The sequence below is a fragment of the Ceratotherium simum genome, chromosome 20, assembly GCF_057802395.1.
Source record: "Ceratotherium simum simum isolate JZ-2026a chromosome 20, ASM5780239v1, whole genome shotgun sequence".
Classification (NCBI taxonomy): domain Eukaryota; kingdom Metazoa; phylum Chordata; class Mammalia; order Perissodactyla; family Rhinocerotidae; genus Ceratotherium; species Ceratotherium simum.
Window position 1 is genome coordinate 21,510,664 of NC_141919.1, and position 16,114 is coordinate 21,526,777.

At 39.7% G+C, this 16,114-nt stretch overlaps 1 protein-coding gene across 2 annotated transcripts in view; it reads right to left on the reverse strand.

Moving 5' to 3' along the window:
• Positions 1-16,114, reverse strand: part of PIP5K1B (phosphatidylinositol-4-phosphate 5-kinase type 1 beta) — a 287,905-nt gene that overhangs the window by 106,198 nt on the left and 165,593 nt on the right. For both annotated transcript variants that reach the window (XM_004440639.3, XM_087444516.1), the window contains exons 5-7: positions 14,862-14,979; positions 6,669-6,821; positions 1,657-1,956 (exon numbers count right to left, since the gene is read on the reverse strand). In XM_004440639.3, the coding sequence (XP_004440696.1) occupies positions 1,657-1,956; positions 6,669-6,821; positions 14,862-14,979 (571 nt within the window). The remainder of the gene's footprint in view (positions 1-1,656; positions 1,957-6,668; positions 6,822-14,861; positions 14,980-16,114) is intronic.

The following is a 16,114-nucleotide window of genomic DNA, read 5'->3' on the forward strand; positions in this document are numbered from 1 at the left end:
ACGGAATACTACTCAGCCATAAAAAAGACAAAATCGTGCCATTTGCAACAACATGAATAGACCTTGAGGGTATTTGCTAAGCAAATAAGCCAGACAGAGAAAGACAAACACTGAATGATTTCACTCATATGTGGAAGATAAACAAAACATCGCTAAGGAGAACAGGTTAGTGGTTACCAGAGGGGGAGGGGGAGGGGGGATGGTGAAAGGGGTAAAGGGGCATATAGGTATGGTAATGGATAAAAATTAGACTATTGGTGGTGAGCATGATGCAGTCTACACAGAAACTGATATATAATAATGTACACCTGAAATTACATAATGTTAAAAGCCAACATGACCTCAATAAAATAACTAAATAAAATAAAGATCATAGACTAGCCTGGCACACTCTAAACACCCAATAAATGGTAGGCAAAGAATAGGAGCTGTGGAGTAATATCTCTATTAATGAAATAAGAAATTCCAAGGATGCATCTTTGTGCATTATCATACATGTTATAATGTGTAGAAAGAAAAGACTCATAAATAGTAGGACTGTGTTTCTCACTGAGGATTCCCCACTTTATACTTTACGTGGGGCAGTTACACTGCCTTCCTCACCTTCAGGTAAGCGTGAGTCTGGCAAAGAAGGGTCCCTCCCTCCACTGCAACAACATGGGTCATCTGTCCAGGCCTACAGAAGGCCCAGAAAGCCATAGCCTGGAAGGCAGGCCCCATATTTCCCAGTGACCAGTGACCCTGTGACCCTATGAGCAACCCTATGTCACTCCCAGTGACCCTATGAGTCCTATCTGCTCTTCCAGAAAGCCCTGGTCAGGCCAGGGCCCAACCCTGCACCATCAGGCCTTCTGTCCACTTCCACTATGCCCAACTTAGCTGAGAACCTAGATGGTTCTCCCAAGCTCACCTGGGCCAGGAAATGACTGAGAATTTGTTAATCAAATGATCACCATCCTTCAGAAGCCATGAGAGTTGTATTTTCATCTTTTTCTCCAAAAGAACTTTTACCTACTTTCTGTAAATTCACCACGTCAGAAAAATCTTTCCCTAGTTTTGGCTTTCCTTTTTTTTTTTCTCCCTAAGAATTGCAGCCTGGGGGACTTCGAACTATGAATTCCTCCTTACTTCTGACAATCAGTCTGGCTAAGTTTGCATGTAATGGTCTTTGCTCCAACTGTCGAGCCTCATTCCTGATCACTCCTTATTCAGATCACATAAAACAATTTCAGCAAATGTGCTGCTCACCTCCTGGTTCTGCGTCCATAGTGGATATCCAGGGATCCACTACCAACCCCACCAAGTGCATTTTGCTAAACTTCTTTCCCCGGTTGGAATCTTACCTCTTCCAAGATTTGTATACGGCTTTTCTTGCATTAAACCTAAATTTCTCTCCCCTCCAATTTAACTACCTTCCCATGGGGGAAGATGAAAGAAAAAAAAAAAATTCTTGTTTTATTTTATCAAAGAAAGTTGACTTAGCTTACTAGTAAAATCAACAGTCACTCCAGACGATTTCTGTAACATCCAGGAAGCAAGGATCAGCACCAGGATTGGGAATGATGGGATTCCCCATCCATTTTGGACGTTCCTTACAAAGGTTATGTTATCACAGATGACTCATCAGAGGAAATCACAGCAACAACATTTCCTTACCCGGCAGTCTCTCTGAAGTGTTTTCATGAGCGCACTGTAGGTTTCTGTATCAAAATACAGCCCTTCGTGCATGTCTTGCAGGAAATCTAAGTCCTTAAATGTGGGGTTGGATTTCTCTCTCTCTTTTCGGGATGCTCTTCGCTTGTAAGTTGAGCCTTTCAAGTCATAAGTAAAGTGCATTCTCATGAAGCGTGGTAAGACATTGTTCATCACCACAATCCTGATGTTAATGCCCCCTGACTGCATGCAATACAGTCCATAAAATTTTGGCAAAAGAGTCCTTGGATTCTGGTTTAAATTCTAAAAAGAGAAAAAGGATAAAAAAGGTTTAAAACCTCCTGTTTTCACAAAATAATGCTCTGTTAAAGAAAGATGTGTTTTCATCTAATATGATAATTAAAAATGGAATATGATTATCTTTATTAATGGCCATTGCTAAAATTTTGCTGTTTCTAATCTAGTTCTTAAGTCGGCTTATTGAAATAGCAACTTTATCTTTCTAAACTCAGGGCATTAAAAGGGGCTGAATTGAAAATGGACAGAATGTCCCAAATTAGCTCCAACTGAAAACAGAGAATTGATTAGCACCCTGTGTGACTATTCTCTCAGATGGCTAAAGAGAAAATTAATTGCTGGGGTATAAGGAATGAACATTTTAAATTTTAATAGCCCCTGAAAAATTGTCTTCCAAAACGGCTAGACCAATTTACAATCACATTCTGTAAGATTACATACTTCTCATCAACCTTACCAGTGCTGAAGATTATCAAACTTTAAAATCGTTGTAAGCATGATTGGTGAAAAATGGAAACTTGTTTTTAAAAATTGGAACACCACTGATTATTAGAGAAATTTAATATTTTTGAAATATTTTTAGCCACCTCAAAGATAATTTTGTGTTAATATCCTTTGCTCATTTTTCTATTGATTTTTGCCATTGTTGGAGTTCTTGATATATTCAGGATATTTATTATTTTCCTACTCTATATGGGGTAAATATTTTCTCCCAGTATGTTTTTTTTTTTTACTATAAAAATAGGGAATATATGTCTGTTTTTGTTCCACTTTAAAAGTAGGTGAGAAGTCAAAAATAGTTTACTAAAGGTAAACTGAAAAGTCTCCTATCCCTGATCCTTCCCTCAATTCCCAACTTTTGATGAAACTACTATTCCACTTTCTTTGTATCATTCCAGAAATATTCTATATGCTTATACTGATTTTATGTCTGGTATTTCTGTTGTTATACAGATGTTTTGCCTCTTGATGTAGTCGCATTTATGTACTTATTTCTTGTGCTTTTCTTCCTTCTTGTTTGACAAAGCTTTTTATACCCTAAGGTTATAAATTTCTTCTATTTACTTCCAAATTTTTAATAGTTTTGGTCATTACTGTGGTTTTTACTCCATATGAAATTATTGTGTGTGTAAGACCTGAAATAGAGAATTTAACTTTTTTTCTCAAATGCATAGCCATTTATTGAACAGTCTGTCCTTTCCTAATTGAGTTTAAGTCCCTCCTATATCGTACAACAAGCTGTATAATACACACGGATCTATTTCTGGACACTTTAGTTGAATCCATTGATTTATTTATCTAGAACTGTACTAATACCACATCTTTAATAACAGTATAGGTTTATAGATTTTTAGCATATATTATGGCAGGCCCACCATTTTTCTTCTTCACCAAAAATGTTTTGCTCATTCTTACAACCTTGCCCTTCCATTGTTTATTTTTTAAAATGCTCTTAACATGATACTTGTTTTCACTTTCAAATGAATCAGCTTTGTCAACTTCTGGAAAAGTCCTAATGGAATTCTGATTGAATTAGATGGATTTATAAGTTGATTTGGGGGTAACTGAAATCTTTACAAAACTGAGTTCAAGAATGATGCATATTTCTTCATTATTTCAGATCTTTTTTATGTCCTTCAATAACATTTTGTAGTTTCCTTCATATTGCTCTTGTATATTTGTTTTTATAGACTCAAGTATTTTAGAGTTCTTATCACAAAAATTCTTTTTAGATTATTGTTCATATGTTATTCTTACTATAACTTGCTTTCCCAATCAGAATTACAGTGTCTTCATTTATTTATATATTTATTTTTTCAATAATGTTCATTATAAATTACTGTCATCATGAATGAGATCTCTTTTTTCCCCTTATATTCTCCAACTCTATGTGATCTACCTAATGGAATACAATGGATTTTGTAGGTTTACCTTACATCCTGCAAATCTGCTGGACTCTCATTACCTCTAGAAACTATTGGTTTATTTTCCTCAAGTTTTGCTCATTTTCAATTGTATCATTTGCAGAGAACAATGTTTATACTTTTCTCCTATTTCCTTTTATACTCAAAAAGTTATTTCTAGAAATTCTAGCGAATATATCAGAAAGGACCATAGATGGAGGGCATCCTTGTCTTTTTCTATTATTTCCAGGGAAAGGGCTCTTGTTCTTCTCCATGAGATATTATGTGAACTCTTGGAGATTGATAAATGTATAATATGTGTGTTAATTTATTTACTTATTATGTTAAAAAAGTTCCCTGCCAATTTTAGATTTTCAATTAAGAGAAGAGGCTGAATTTTGAGTGCCTTAGTTTCTCCTCAACATCTATTTGGATAATCACATGATGTTCATATTTTTTTTCTTTTTAATGGGATGAATTATATTGTTTGTTATACTAGCTTACATGATTGGGATAAAACCACTTGTTTTGTTCAGCTAAATTTTAAAATTATTATTTAATGTTAATTAATTTAAATTTAGTAGCCACACATGGCTAATGGCTACCATACTGGTAGTTAGCCAATGCAGTTCTAGAAGAAGAGACTAGTCTATCTAAGCTTAGAACTATAGAAGTTTAAGATTTACTCACTTAGCAGGTAGGCAAAGAGAGCAACATCAGTTTGATCCCAATGTTAGATTATTTTAAAGTGTATAGGGCTGGCCCCGTGGCTTAGCGGTTAAGTGCGCCCACTCCGCTACTGGTGGCCAGGGTTCGGATCCCGGGCGCGCACTGATGCACCGCTCATCTGGCCATGCTGAGGCCGCGTCCCACATACAGCAACTAGAAGGATGTGCAACTATGACATACAACTATATACTGAGTCTTTGGGGAGAAAAAGAGGGCAAAAAAAAAGGAGGAGGAAGATCGGCAATAGATGTTAGCTCGGGGCCAGTCTTCCTCAGCAAAATAAAAGAGGAAGATTGGCATGGATGTTAGCTCAGGGCTGATCTTCCTCACAAAAAAAAAAAAAGAGGAGGATTGGCATGGATGTTAGCTCAGGGCTGATCTTCCTCACAAAAAAAACAAAACAAACAAACAAAAAATAAAGTATATATATGAATAGAATACATCTGAAAAGACATACATCAAATATTAATAATATGTATCTCTGGGAAAGGAATTATAGTTGGCTGCATTTTTTCTTCTTTTCTATATTTTCTATTTGTCAAATATAAAGTAGATAATTTGCTCTAAAAAAAACCCACTACTTGTTCAGGATCAAAACCTTTTAAAACCTGTGCAACTTGTCCACTAAGATTTTTATTTAGATTTTTGATTCCTATATTTATATGTGAGACTCATTTACAGCATTTAATGTTGTCTCTAGTCGATTTTGGAATTAAATAATACTTGTACACACAAATGAGCTGTGTGACATCTCTAATTTTGTTTTGAAACAAAGATGTCAGTTATCACGTCTCATAGCAAGTGAATGGCAGAACTGGGGCTTTTGAAATCCAAACTTCTTCCTGTAGCCATTCCAATCACAGAAAATTAATAACTGTTATGAAGGTACAAAGAAATTGGAGGTATGAAAATGACAAGACTGCTTAAGTAAAAGTGTTTATTTTTTTTTTAATCTGACTAAATGTCTAGTAAATCCACCTGGGCTAGGTTACTTTTTTTTTTGGTCTCTAAAACATTACATAACAGGTGATTTTCACATTATCATATTTAGCCCATGGAGTCCTAAATTCTGAAGTGTAGTGCTAAGAATAGCTAATATTGAATACATGCTGGTATATAGCACAGGGGTTAAAGATGCCGCCTCTGGAACCCTACTACTGTGTTCAAGTCCCAGCTCTGTAACTCACTAGCTGAATAACCCTTGGCAAGTTACTCCATTTATCTCTGTCTCAATTACCTCATCTGTAAAATAGCAATGATGAATATCCAAGGTCGCTGTGAGGATTAATAAGTTAACGTGTGCAAAGCACTTATAGCTGTGTTTAACAGACATCTTAGCACTCAATGAATGTTAACCGTTCTTATTACTACTATCTAGTGGGTGCAAAGAGCTGTGCAATGCATTGCTTCCTTTATCCTACATCCCACATCCTTTTTTTTTTTTGTGAGGAAGATCAGCCCTGAGCTAACATCCATGCCAATCCTCCTTTTTTTTTTTGCTGAGGAAGATTGGCCCTGAGCTAAGATCTATTGCCAATCCTCCTCCTTTTTTTCCCCAAAGCCCCAGTAGATAGTTGTATGTCACAGTTGCACATCCTTCTAGTTGCTGTATGTGGGACGCCGCCTCAGCATGGCCCGACAAGCGGTGCATCAGTGCCCGCCCGGGATCCAAACCTGGGCCATCAGTAGTGGAGCGCACACACTTAACTGCTAAGCCATGGGGCCAGCCCCCTGCATCGTTTCTTTATCACAACCACCACAGAAAATAGGTATTTCTCAGCTCTTAAAGGCTGAGGGGACTAAGGCTCAGAGGTTACCTTGCTTACCCAGAGTCACACACTTAGTTGATGGCTGAGCTGAGATTTGAACCCAGGACGGAGTGAGTCAACAACCGTGCTCTACTACTCGATTCTAGTTTACTTTAAGAAATCTATCCAACAAGTGTCATAGTATAATCTAAATGCAAAATAAAGTTCACCAAAGAGAAAAAACATGCCCAAGAGTCACTGAAAAAAAACATAGAAAAAGACTTGAGGAAAGTGACTAAACCTCAAGTAGAAGATTTAATTACGTGCAGTTACTTACCATGTAATAGCCTGGCAGCAGCTTCTGAAGGAACTCAGCTTCTTTATGCTGAACTGTTTTGATGATAAATTCATCGTCACTGGTCACAAAAAACAAGGACCCACTGGCTCCGGGGTTGGACAGCTCTATGAGAGGTTCACTGCAGATGGAATACTACAAGAGTAAATAAACAAACATTTACAAACACAGGTAATGTACACGATGCTTCCAAGGAGGAAAATCACAGTATTACATATCTTGACCATTCTGAAGCAGGAGGTCCACTCCATGAGCTTTAAAAGGAGTCTCCAGGAATACTAAGGAGGCTCTTTGTATTTAATTGATCCACTTATCTTAATAATTCTATGATGGGAAACAGACATGCCCTTCCACCCCCAGTGTCATACGATAATCATGAATTATCATATCTGTCCAATGAAATAACTCAAACAGTAGTGTTGACTAAGGTGCTTTGTTTCCAGCAAGTGCCCACAGAATAACAACTTTGAAGGTGTGATTCACAGTGTGTTTGTCACATGAACACCAACATCTATTCTCTTCTCACTATTCTCCCAAGGGATGTCTTCCACTCAAGATTTCAACAAGGAGATGACTCTAACATCTGTATCTCTAGCTCAGATCTTTTTCTATGGTTCCAGACCTGTATGCCTAACTTTTTGATAGACATTTCTACTTGGTTATACCACAAACACTTCACATGTAAGAAGTTCAAAATCAAATTCATCTCAGGGTTGTGTTTAGCCCATAGGTGCCTTTGTGGTAGGTAGAAAGAGGTGCCTCTTTCTCCTGGCAGATGCAGCTCTAAGCCAGATACAAGGCTGTTGAGTAGATGAAGGGCTGGATTCCAGTCTCCACTTCTTCACTTAGCCAGGTATTCTTGGGCAGTGCACACCCTGCACAATCATACATGGTGATTCTAGATCATCTGCACCCCCAGCATCTATCTTCCCCCTCTTTTCCCTATCTTAGAGAATAGAAACATTATTCACTTTGTTCCCTAAACCAGAAACTTGGGCATCATCCTTGACTCCTCACATTTTCTCACCTTCCATAACGAGGCTATTCATTATATCTGCTCCCTTCATGCCATCTCTTTTGTCAATACCCTGAGTTGAATGATTTCATCACTTCATGCCTTTACTACTACGGTCAGCCCACCTGGTCTCAACTACCCACTCTTGACCCCTCCACTGCATTCTCCATCAGAAAACCAGGGCTCTTTCTTAAAATGCAAATCTGCTCATGTCCTTCTGTCACATCTTTCAAGGGTTTCCATTGTCTAGATGGGAGATAATACCCAAGTTTCTTAACAGAACTTTCAAGGCCATGAATGGCCCAGCCCTGCCCTTCAGCCTTCTCTTTCATCACTTCTCTCCGTAAACTCTAGCTCTAGACAGAAAGAGTTGCTTCTCATTTTCTCAAATGTACCCCACACTCTTGACTACTGGGCTTTTGCATTTTCCTCTACCAGAAACAACCTCCATTCTACCTTCATCTAGTTGACTACCACTCATTCACGTATTCACCCAACATTAAAAAAAAATCTATTGAGCATCTGTAACGTCCCAGGCACTCATGAAGCTTATATCTTAGTAGTAGGAAACAGACAGTAAACAAACCAGTAAGTAAATTATACACCAGAATGTGGTAAGTGCTGTGGAACAAAATGAAGTATGGAAAGGGGAGCAAAGAGTACCGGCAATGAGTGAAGACTGCGTTGCAATAAATTTTAAGTAGGGTGGTCACTGAAAGCCTCACTGGGAAGGTGGCATTTGAGCAGAGGCCTGTGGAGATCTGGGGAAAGGATGTTCCAGGCAGAGGGAAGGACAAATGCAGAGGTCTTGAGACCTCGAGAGTTCAAGGCACAGCAAGGAGGCCAGTGACTGGAGCAGAGCGAGCGAGAAGGAGAGGTGAAAGAGATCAAGTCACAAGGGTCGGATGGGCCAAACCACGAAGAGTGCCAGAGGCCACTGTAAGGACTTTGGCCTTTTCTCTAAGGGAGCTGGAAGCCATTGGAGGTCTGGAGCAGAGGACCACTCTGTTGCTGTGTTGAGAACCCACTGTAGGCGGACAAAAGAGAGATGCAGGGAGCACAGTGAGGAGGTGTTACAACAGCTTCAGCCTTCAGTGCCTGCTGGACAGTCCTTGCTCTGGAAAACTCTTCCTGGTTCCGTGAGTCTAGATCATTTCTTTCCTGGCACTGGACATTCTCATCATGGAAGTTACCACGAAATCCCTTAATTGCGTATTTATTATTCTGAGTTCCCATTAGACTGTAAAACTCTATGAAGGCAGAAACTATGAATATCTTATACTGTGACACAGTTCAGGACCTGTGCCTTGCATGCAGTAGGCATTCAATAAATTTTTATCAAATAAATGACTGAACTCCACCAACAACTGAAGGGCTGTATATCTCATCAAAATGCCAAACTCAGCACAGAAGTCAATTATTTGTTATCGAGCTCAGTGTTTATTAACGAATAATCCACAGTGTTGACTAGAGAAACATTGGAGGCAGAGAAACAGGTAAGGAGACTTAATGTGTGGGATCAGACTCACCCTGGTAAGTGGCAAAAGCAGGGATTTAAAGAACCATATCTTGAGGATGGAGGCATCTGAAAACACTTGGGCTGAACATCCCCCAAAGTTTTTTTTCTGGGCTTGTGAATATTTAAGTCCCCATCATAGGAAAATCTGAGAGGAGGGATGGAAGAGGAGGCGGGAGGGAAGGTGGGAGGAGAAGGGAGAGAGAAACTGGGAGAAAAATGATTAAAAGGCAGTTTCTAGATGTCACCTTTTAAATTATCTTGCTTTGGCAGCACTGTGGACAAGGGAAACAAAATTCTCCAAGAAAAGAAAGAAGTGTTTGCTGGCTTCCTAAAAGTCACTGGCAACTTCCATCTTTCACCTCCTCCTCTTTCCTCCAGCCTTGCTTCTTGATGCTCTCTTGCTAAGCAGCATTAGAGCCTCAGCCCTTATGGACAAGTTGAGGACAAGGCAGGAAAACAAAAATAGCCATTAGGCTGCACACAGGATGTCGTAAAAGCCGAGAGGAAGCAGAGGCACTTTCCCTGCCGTGTGTGCAGTGTCCACATGGAAGGGTGATTAGTGGGAAGGGCATGGGACTTGGAATCAACTGATGTTTGTAAAATTCACTGGCTCTGCCAGTGGCTACATATGCGACCTGAGTAAGTAACCTAGCATCTTGGAGTCTTAGGAACCTCATCTCTAAAATAAAGATAATAATATCTAACCGAAACCAGCTGAAAGTTTAAAAAGTGGATGCTTTCAAAACCCCTGGCAAAGAATGACCATTTAGTTATTGCTGTTGCTATTTTTTATTACATGGTCATAGGCAGGGGAGAGAGGTACACAACCTGAAATGCACACATTCCACAGGCAGGTGAGGAAGAGCTGGCGGTGCTCGAGGATGTCCTGAGGGTTTCAGCCTAACTCCAATGACAAGACAGCTACCCAAAGGCACACTGAGACATTCTTAAGAGGAGCAAGAAAAAAGATGGGTCTTTTATAGAATCATGAATTTGAGACCCTGGAAAATAAAAGTGTGAACCCCAAGCTCTCATAAAGAGTGAGGGCAGACCCCGCACTCTCTTTAGAAATTCTGATTCTTTGTTCCATGGGGTTTGCCTTCCTGGTACAGAACCTTCTTATGGATAGGAGTAATGTTATGAGAGCACAAAAACAACAAAGAATGCGGAAATTAGAGGCTGCAAATAGAGAAATTAGGGGGTGATTCAGGAAGAGCTGTCTTGAGAAAACTGGATTCAGACCTGAACATCTGCTTCCAATTAGTCTCAAGTTCTTCTATAAGGAGTGACATAATATGGAGACTATTTCATTGGTTACTTAACTGTCAAATACTCCGTTATTATATAATTTATAAATTAATATGAATGGGAAAATAAATTGTTTTCATGCATTTTAATAACCCTTTGGGGGTCTCTACTAGCACAGCGTCAGTGTGCAATAAACCAGCGTTATGATACTGAACAGGAATATTACTGTTGTCATCTATAATTCTATGGTCTCTCACCCTGCAACTCAGTTACCATGTTCTCTTCTAAGCTACCTTCTCTGAAATGTTGCCATTTTGGAGCAAATAAAGAGGAGAGATGGGAACATTTTAATTAGCTGTGATCAACAAGCCCTCATGTGCACGCCTGGGTTTTATGCACCTTCCAGGCACTTTCATCTGTGCAAGCTGTTCCAACATATTCCCTCTCCCGCTTCTATTTCCTGCAGGCTCTCCCTACTATACCCACTGGAAAGAATGCAAAGTACAAGCCAGCTGGGCCCTGCCAAGGCAAATTAACAATGTAAACTTGTGCAGTGTGGTGGAGATCATTTTTCCTGCCATTTCTTCCCCTTGATAGTGTTAAATATTCACCCTGCTCTCTTTCTTATTTGTGCTGGTGAGCCTGAAAAGACATCAGATAAATCACCCTGGATTTTGGAATACCCAGGCACCTCGGGGAGAAGGAAATGAACCCAAGACCTGTTGCCCAAGCAGAGATGGGGAAAAATGCTCTGGGGCCCCTTGGCCTTCCCTTGGGAGGCATTTATTTAGGAACAAATAAGGAAGAAGGAACGTCCCCACTGCTTCTTCACCGTGCTGTCTCACAATCCAAATTACATACGTTTCAACATCAATTTGTAATCAGCATGCACGTGGCTGATTTTAATGCTGAGAACATAAACACAATAATCCAGGCTGAAATCCAGATGCAACAGCACGAAACTAAGTAGAAATACACACATATCATGGAGACCCAACATCAAACCTATCTATAAAGTCACCAATCGCTACATAATGTTACCTCTCCGCCGCCCATTTAGATCAGGACATCTTTACAAATTTGGGCTTGAATAGCCTTAGTTTGACAGATGCCAGGATGTATTTTGTGATTTGCACCATATCCTTTTCTTGGTCACACAGTTTTTCAAGGGACATCTTATTTCATTTTTCTGTGCTTTATTTGGGCTTAACTCTTCCAAAATGTGCTTTGTGAGAGGTATCTGACCTCTTTTGGCTGTATTCTTCAGGATGGATAATCCCAGTCCACAGTTTGATGGACTAGCAAGTGGCTACCCTGAGACCACGTTTAACGAGAGGTCTGAGACGTGGTGGGTTGGGAAGCATGAGGCCAGCTGGCGAAGGGAGAAGAGCACCGGGGGAGGATGGGTGACCACTGTTCTGGTTTGGGCTCCGCCCCCACCAATGTGGGCAACGTTGGGCACCTCCAGTCACTGACCCCAGCTTCAGATCCCTCACCTACAGTGAAGGGTTGGGCTAAAAAGTCTCTGGGGGTTAAACCTGACTCTGAAACACGCTGTGTCAGGCAAAAGACCCTTTTCTCATCTACCACACTCAGATCACTGGGCGGGGTCCCCAGATCCAGTGGTTTGGAAATGAGCTTCTAGAAGCTCCAAGACTATAGGGGGAGCTGCCTCAGTCCTGGGATTTGGGTGTCCCCAGTGCAGGGCAGGCAGGTGGCTGCAGCTATGGGGGACCAGGCAGCCAAGTTTAGCTAGAAGGCCACTGTCTTTGTTCTGTTTCTTGCAGGTCCCAGAGATATGTCCTGTTATTGGACTACGTGTATGGTTAATATGGGAGGTGGAAAACTGAAATCAAACAAAAGCACACTTACCTGCCTGGCCCTATTTTTTCCCCCTTAACTTTTTATTACGGGAAATTTCAAACATATGGAAAGGAAATGAGAATTGTGTAATTAATATCCATGTCTATCTTCCAGCTTCACTAATTATCAACTCATGGCCAATCTTGTTTCCTCTACACCCCCAACCACTCCCCTCAGATTCTTTTGAAGCACATCCCAGACATCAAATCATTCCGCCTGTAGATATGTCAGTATATGTCTCCAAAAGACAAGGACTCCCCTTTTAAAATGGAAGCGCAGTATCATGATCCCACCAAAAAAAGAATTCCTCAACATCATCAAATATCTAGTCAGTCTTTATGTTTTCCTAATTTCCTATAATTAAAAAAAAACTTTATTTGAATTATCTGGCCCTATCTGTCTAATATTCCTGATCAAAACCTACCCCCCCAGCCATACTGGGCCCATTCAAAGTTCTTCTAATAATAATAATCAAGCACAGTTAAAATCACACCACACCCACAAGAAGCCCTCCTAATCATTACTTTAACAGAGAAAGACCCCTCCCTCCTCTGAAATCCTGGGGCATTTAAGCTTTCATTTCCATCTCTTGATTTACTGCCTGGTAGATTGGTTGCTTTCCCACATAAACAAATCACCTTTCTAATTAGATTCTAAGTTCTCTGAGTGTTATGACTTACAATTTTTTTTTTCAATTTCCCTGTAATTACTAGCAAAGCATTTTAGTTGCAATAGATGCTCAAAATACCCAATGATTGATTAGTTTACCCTTTGCCAGGTACATGAAGGAGGACTTGTGCTCTAAGAAGATTTCAACTTAGTCTCCTGTGCTCCTTTATAAACAGAGTCTAATCTCATTATGAAAGTAACTTTCCCAGGTTAAAGTCTCATTAGGAAACTGTGTAAGTTGTGTAAGAAATTGTCCAGAAAAGGACCTTCCTCAAAGACAGCAATTTTGTGAGACAGAAAGAGTGCAAGAATGGGCTTCCCAGCCTGCAGGTCACTGGCCATAGGAGAGCTAAAGAGCGACTGACTTGGGTGAAGGGTAGACAAGTAGCCATCTCACCATACTGACTGGATCTGTGTTATGAAATGCAAGTCTATGGCATCTCCTTGGTTGGCAGTAGCTCAAGGAAATGCAGAAGGAGAATCCATTAATTTCTAATGTGTGGCGGAAGATGAGGGATTGATCTTGTTTTCAATATTACAATATCAAGATCCCAATGGGCTTCCCAAACATGTTTCCTGAATGACAGTGACCTCGGTACTTACAGAATAAACAGAAACCAAAGAATCTTCCCTAATACACAAATGCCACCCCTCCCCCCCCACACCCATCCAAATGTGTGTTTGTGTACTTGAGTGGTTGGGAGGGCAGGGTACAGGCAGCCTCCGACATCTCAATTAAGGGGCGTGGTGAGGCAGAGAGCTACATGGATGTACACATTTAGGGCAGCAGGATGTCCAGGGACTTTCTACTCAGTTCCCACTGCTCTATGAACACTTACTAACGTGCCCTGAGGAACCAGTACTGTCTCATCGGGCAGAAGTCATATGATTTTCTAGGGCCCAACTAAGAAGTGGGTCATTCATGGGTTTTCATCAGCACAGAACAGAATCAGCTTTGAATGTAATCATTTACATCTCACCCAAATTATAAGATGCAGTTTAAATACTCTCTGTTATAAGTGACAAATGTTGCTATACTTCCTCTGCAAAGCATTATTCCAGGATCTGGTTCAAATCTTATTAAGATCATTCAGAATGGGATGAACAATAAATATTTGATGGCATCCTTCCTACAGCTTAAAAACCAATTTTGAAGAGCCCCAGGGTGTTAACAGTGACCAAATTATGAAATAAACCATTTTCCTCTTGAAACAGAAAGGAAGTTCCTGGCTCCTTTAACAGGAATAAGGTAAAGCTCTGAGGTCACATCGGACTACCTCACAAAAAGGCTGTTGTGTTTCTACCTGCTGCACGCCAGAAGGAAGACAGGGAGAAAAGACAAGTTTGAGGATAAAACATGCCCTTGTACCTAATAAAAATACAGTTAAAAAGTGCCTGCACGAAGAGATGCTGAGAACAAAACTATCCAGATTCTTTAAAATGGTATTCAAACTGTATGTCAAGGTGAAAATGGTTGTTGGCCAAGGCAGGCTTGAGAAGAATGGTATAAATAAGGCAATTAAAAGAGAAAGGCTTTCAAATTGAATCCAATCAGCAAAATTCACAGGAGTATTTAGAAGTAATTTTAATATATCTGTTAGAATAATGATCTGAAGTAGCAACCAACACCACAGTGATTTAAATATCAATTACCATAGCAGATTTTGTAGTTATCAGGTAAAACTGCAGAGTCAAGTCACATTTCCCAAAGCTAAATTTATAGTTATTATAAAACTTGGAACTTTTCCTATGCTCCAGAGCTTCATAAAATAAGAGACAAAAGCCACTTGTCGCTGTTGCTATGAGACAAATGTTTACATCACACATTTCTGGAGAAGGAAGGAAAATTACAGGTTCTTACCAAGTAATCATCAGGCTTGATACCAAAAAGTTCTCTGAAATATCGGAATGCTAGCGGAGCATATGTCTTAAATCTGAAGTCTGGGTAGTGATGTGCTGGGGTCAGATTGCTCCCTTCACTGCAGTTAAAACATTTTTTTAAAAAAAGCAGAGAGAAAGAAAACATTAGTGAAGACAATTTTGACTTCAGATTCCAGCTTTACTAGTCCTGGGCCAATTCCCCCTCTAGGAAAACACCCCGATACTGGGTCTCTCTAGGCTCATGTCACAAAGGCCAACGGCCTCAGGTAAACACAGATGCTGACTCAGCGGGGACCACTCCCAGCCGGCATTCCCTGCCAATCACAACGTGACTTCAGCTTGAAAATTCTTCATCACCCCCCTGTGCCTCCTTCCTGGGAAAATCACTCCATCTTCCCCAGTGAAACCACAATTGTAATGAGTTAGGTATGAGCTCCACCGCTCAGTCTGTGCGGTAATTTCAAAAACTCATTTTTTTGGCCATGAATTTTGAATATTGGATAAACATTTTAAACTAGAAATAAGTAAAATGATCTTTAAAATATCTCACCCACAGAGAAAATCATCCCACTGGAAATAGATGGGTCCTGAATCTGAACTCTTTCTTACATTCATATTTACAGGAAAAGAGACCTTAAATATTTTAGGGATTTGAAAACCTGATTTCCATCTCCAAATATACCATTACCTTTTTTTCCTCTTATGAATTCACCTTTGAAAATCTTTGTGCAATATTTATGATACAAAAAGGTATAAAGAAATAAACCAGTGAATACTCATGAATCCAAAATGCTGCTGAAGAAATAAAATATTATCCATGTAGTTGAATCACCTTCTGTACTTTTTACTGATCATATACCCCTTCTCCTTAGAGACATCTACTAGCCTGAATTTTGATGTTTATCATTCATTTTATTCTTTGACTACATATAATACTTTTCACATGACGACAAGTCACTTAATTTACCTGTACTTAAATTTTTCATTGTGAAAAATTAGAACAGTGCTAAATCTATATAGCTAAATCTATATAATTTTATATAGAATTTCAAAATCTCTTTTTACCATATTCTAGGTTGGACATTGAGGCTCTATGCAAGTTTACCTTGGTCTGATTTTCACGGATACTGCGCAAATAAGACTGCAAGTAAAAAGGCTTTCAGCACACAATGAACACTTGGAATCTACTACACGTTAAGTTTGTTGAGGTCAGCCAGATTTTTGTTATCAGTA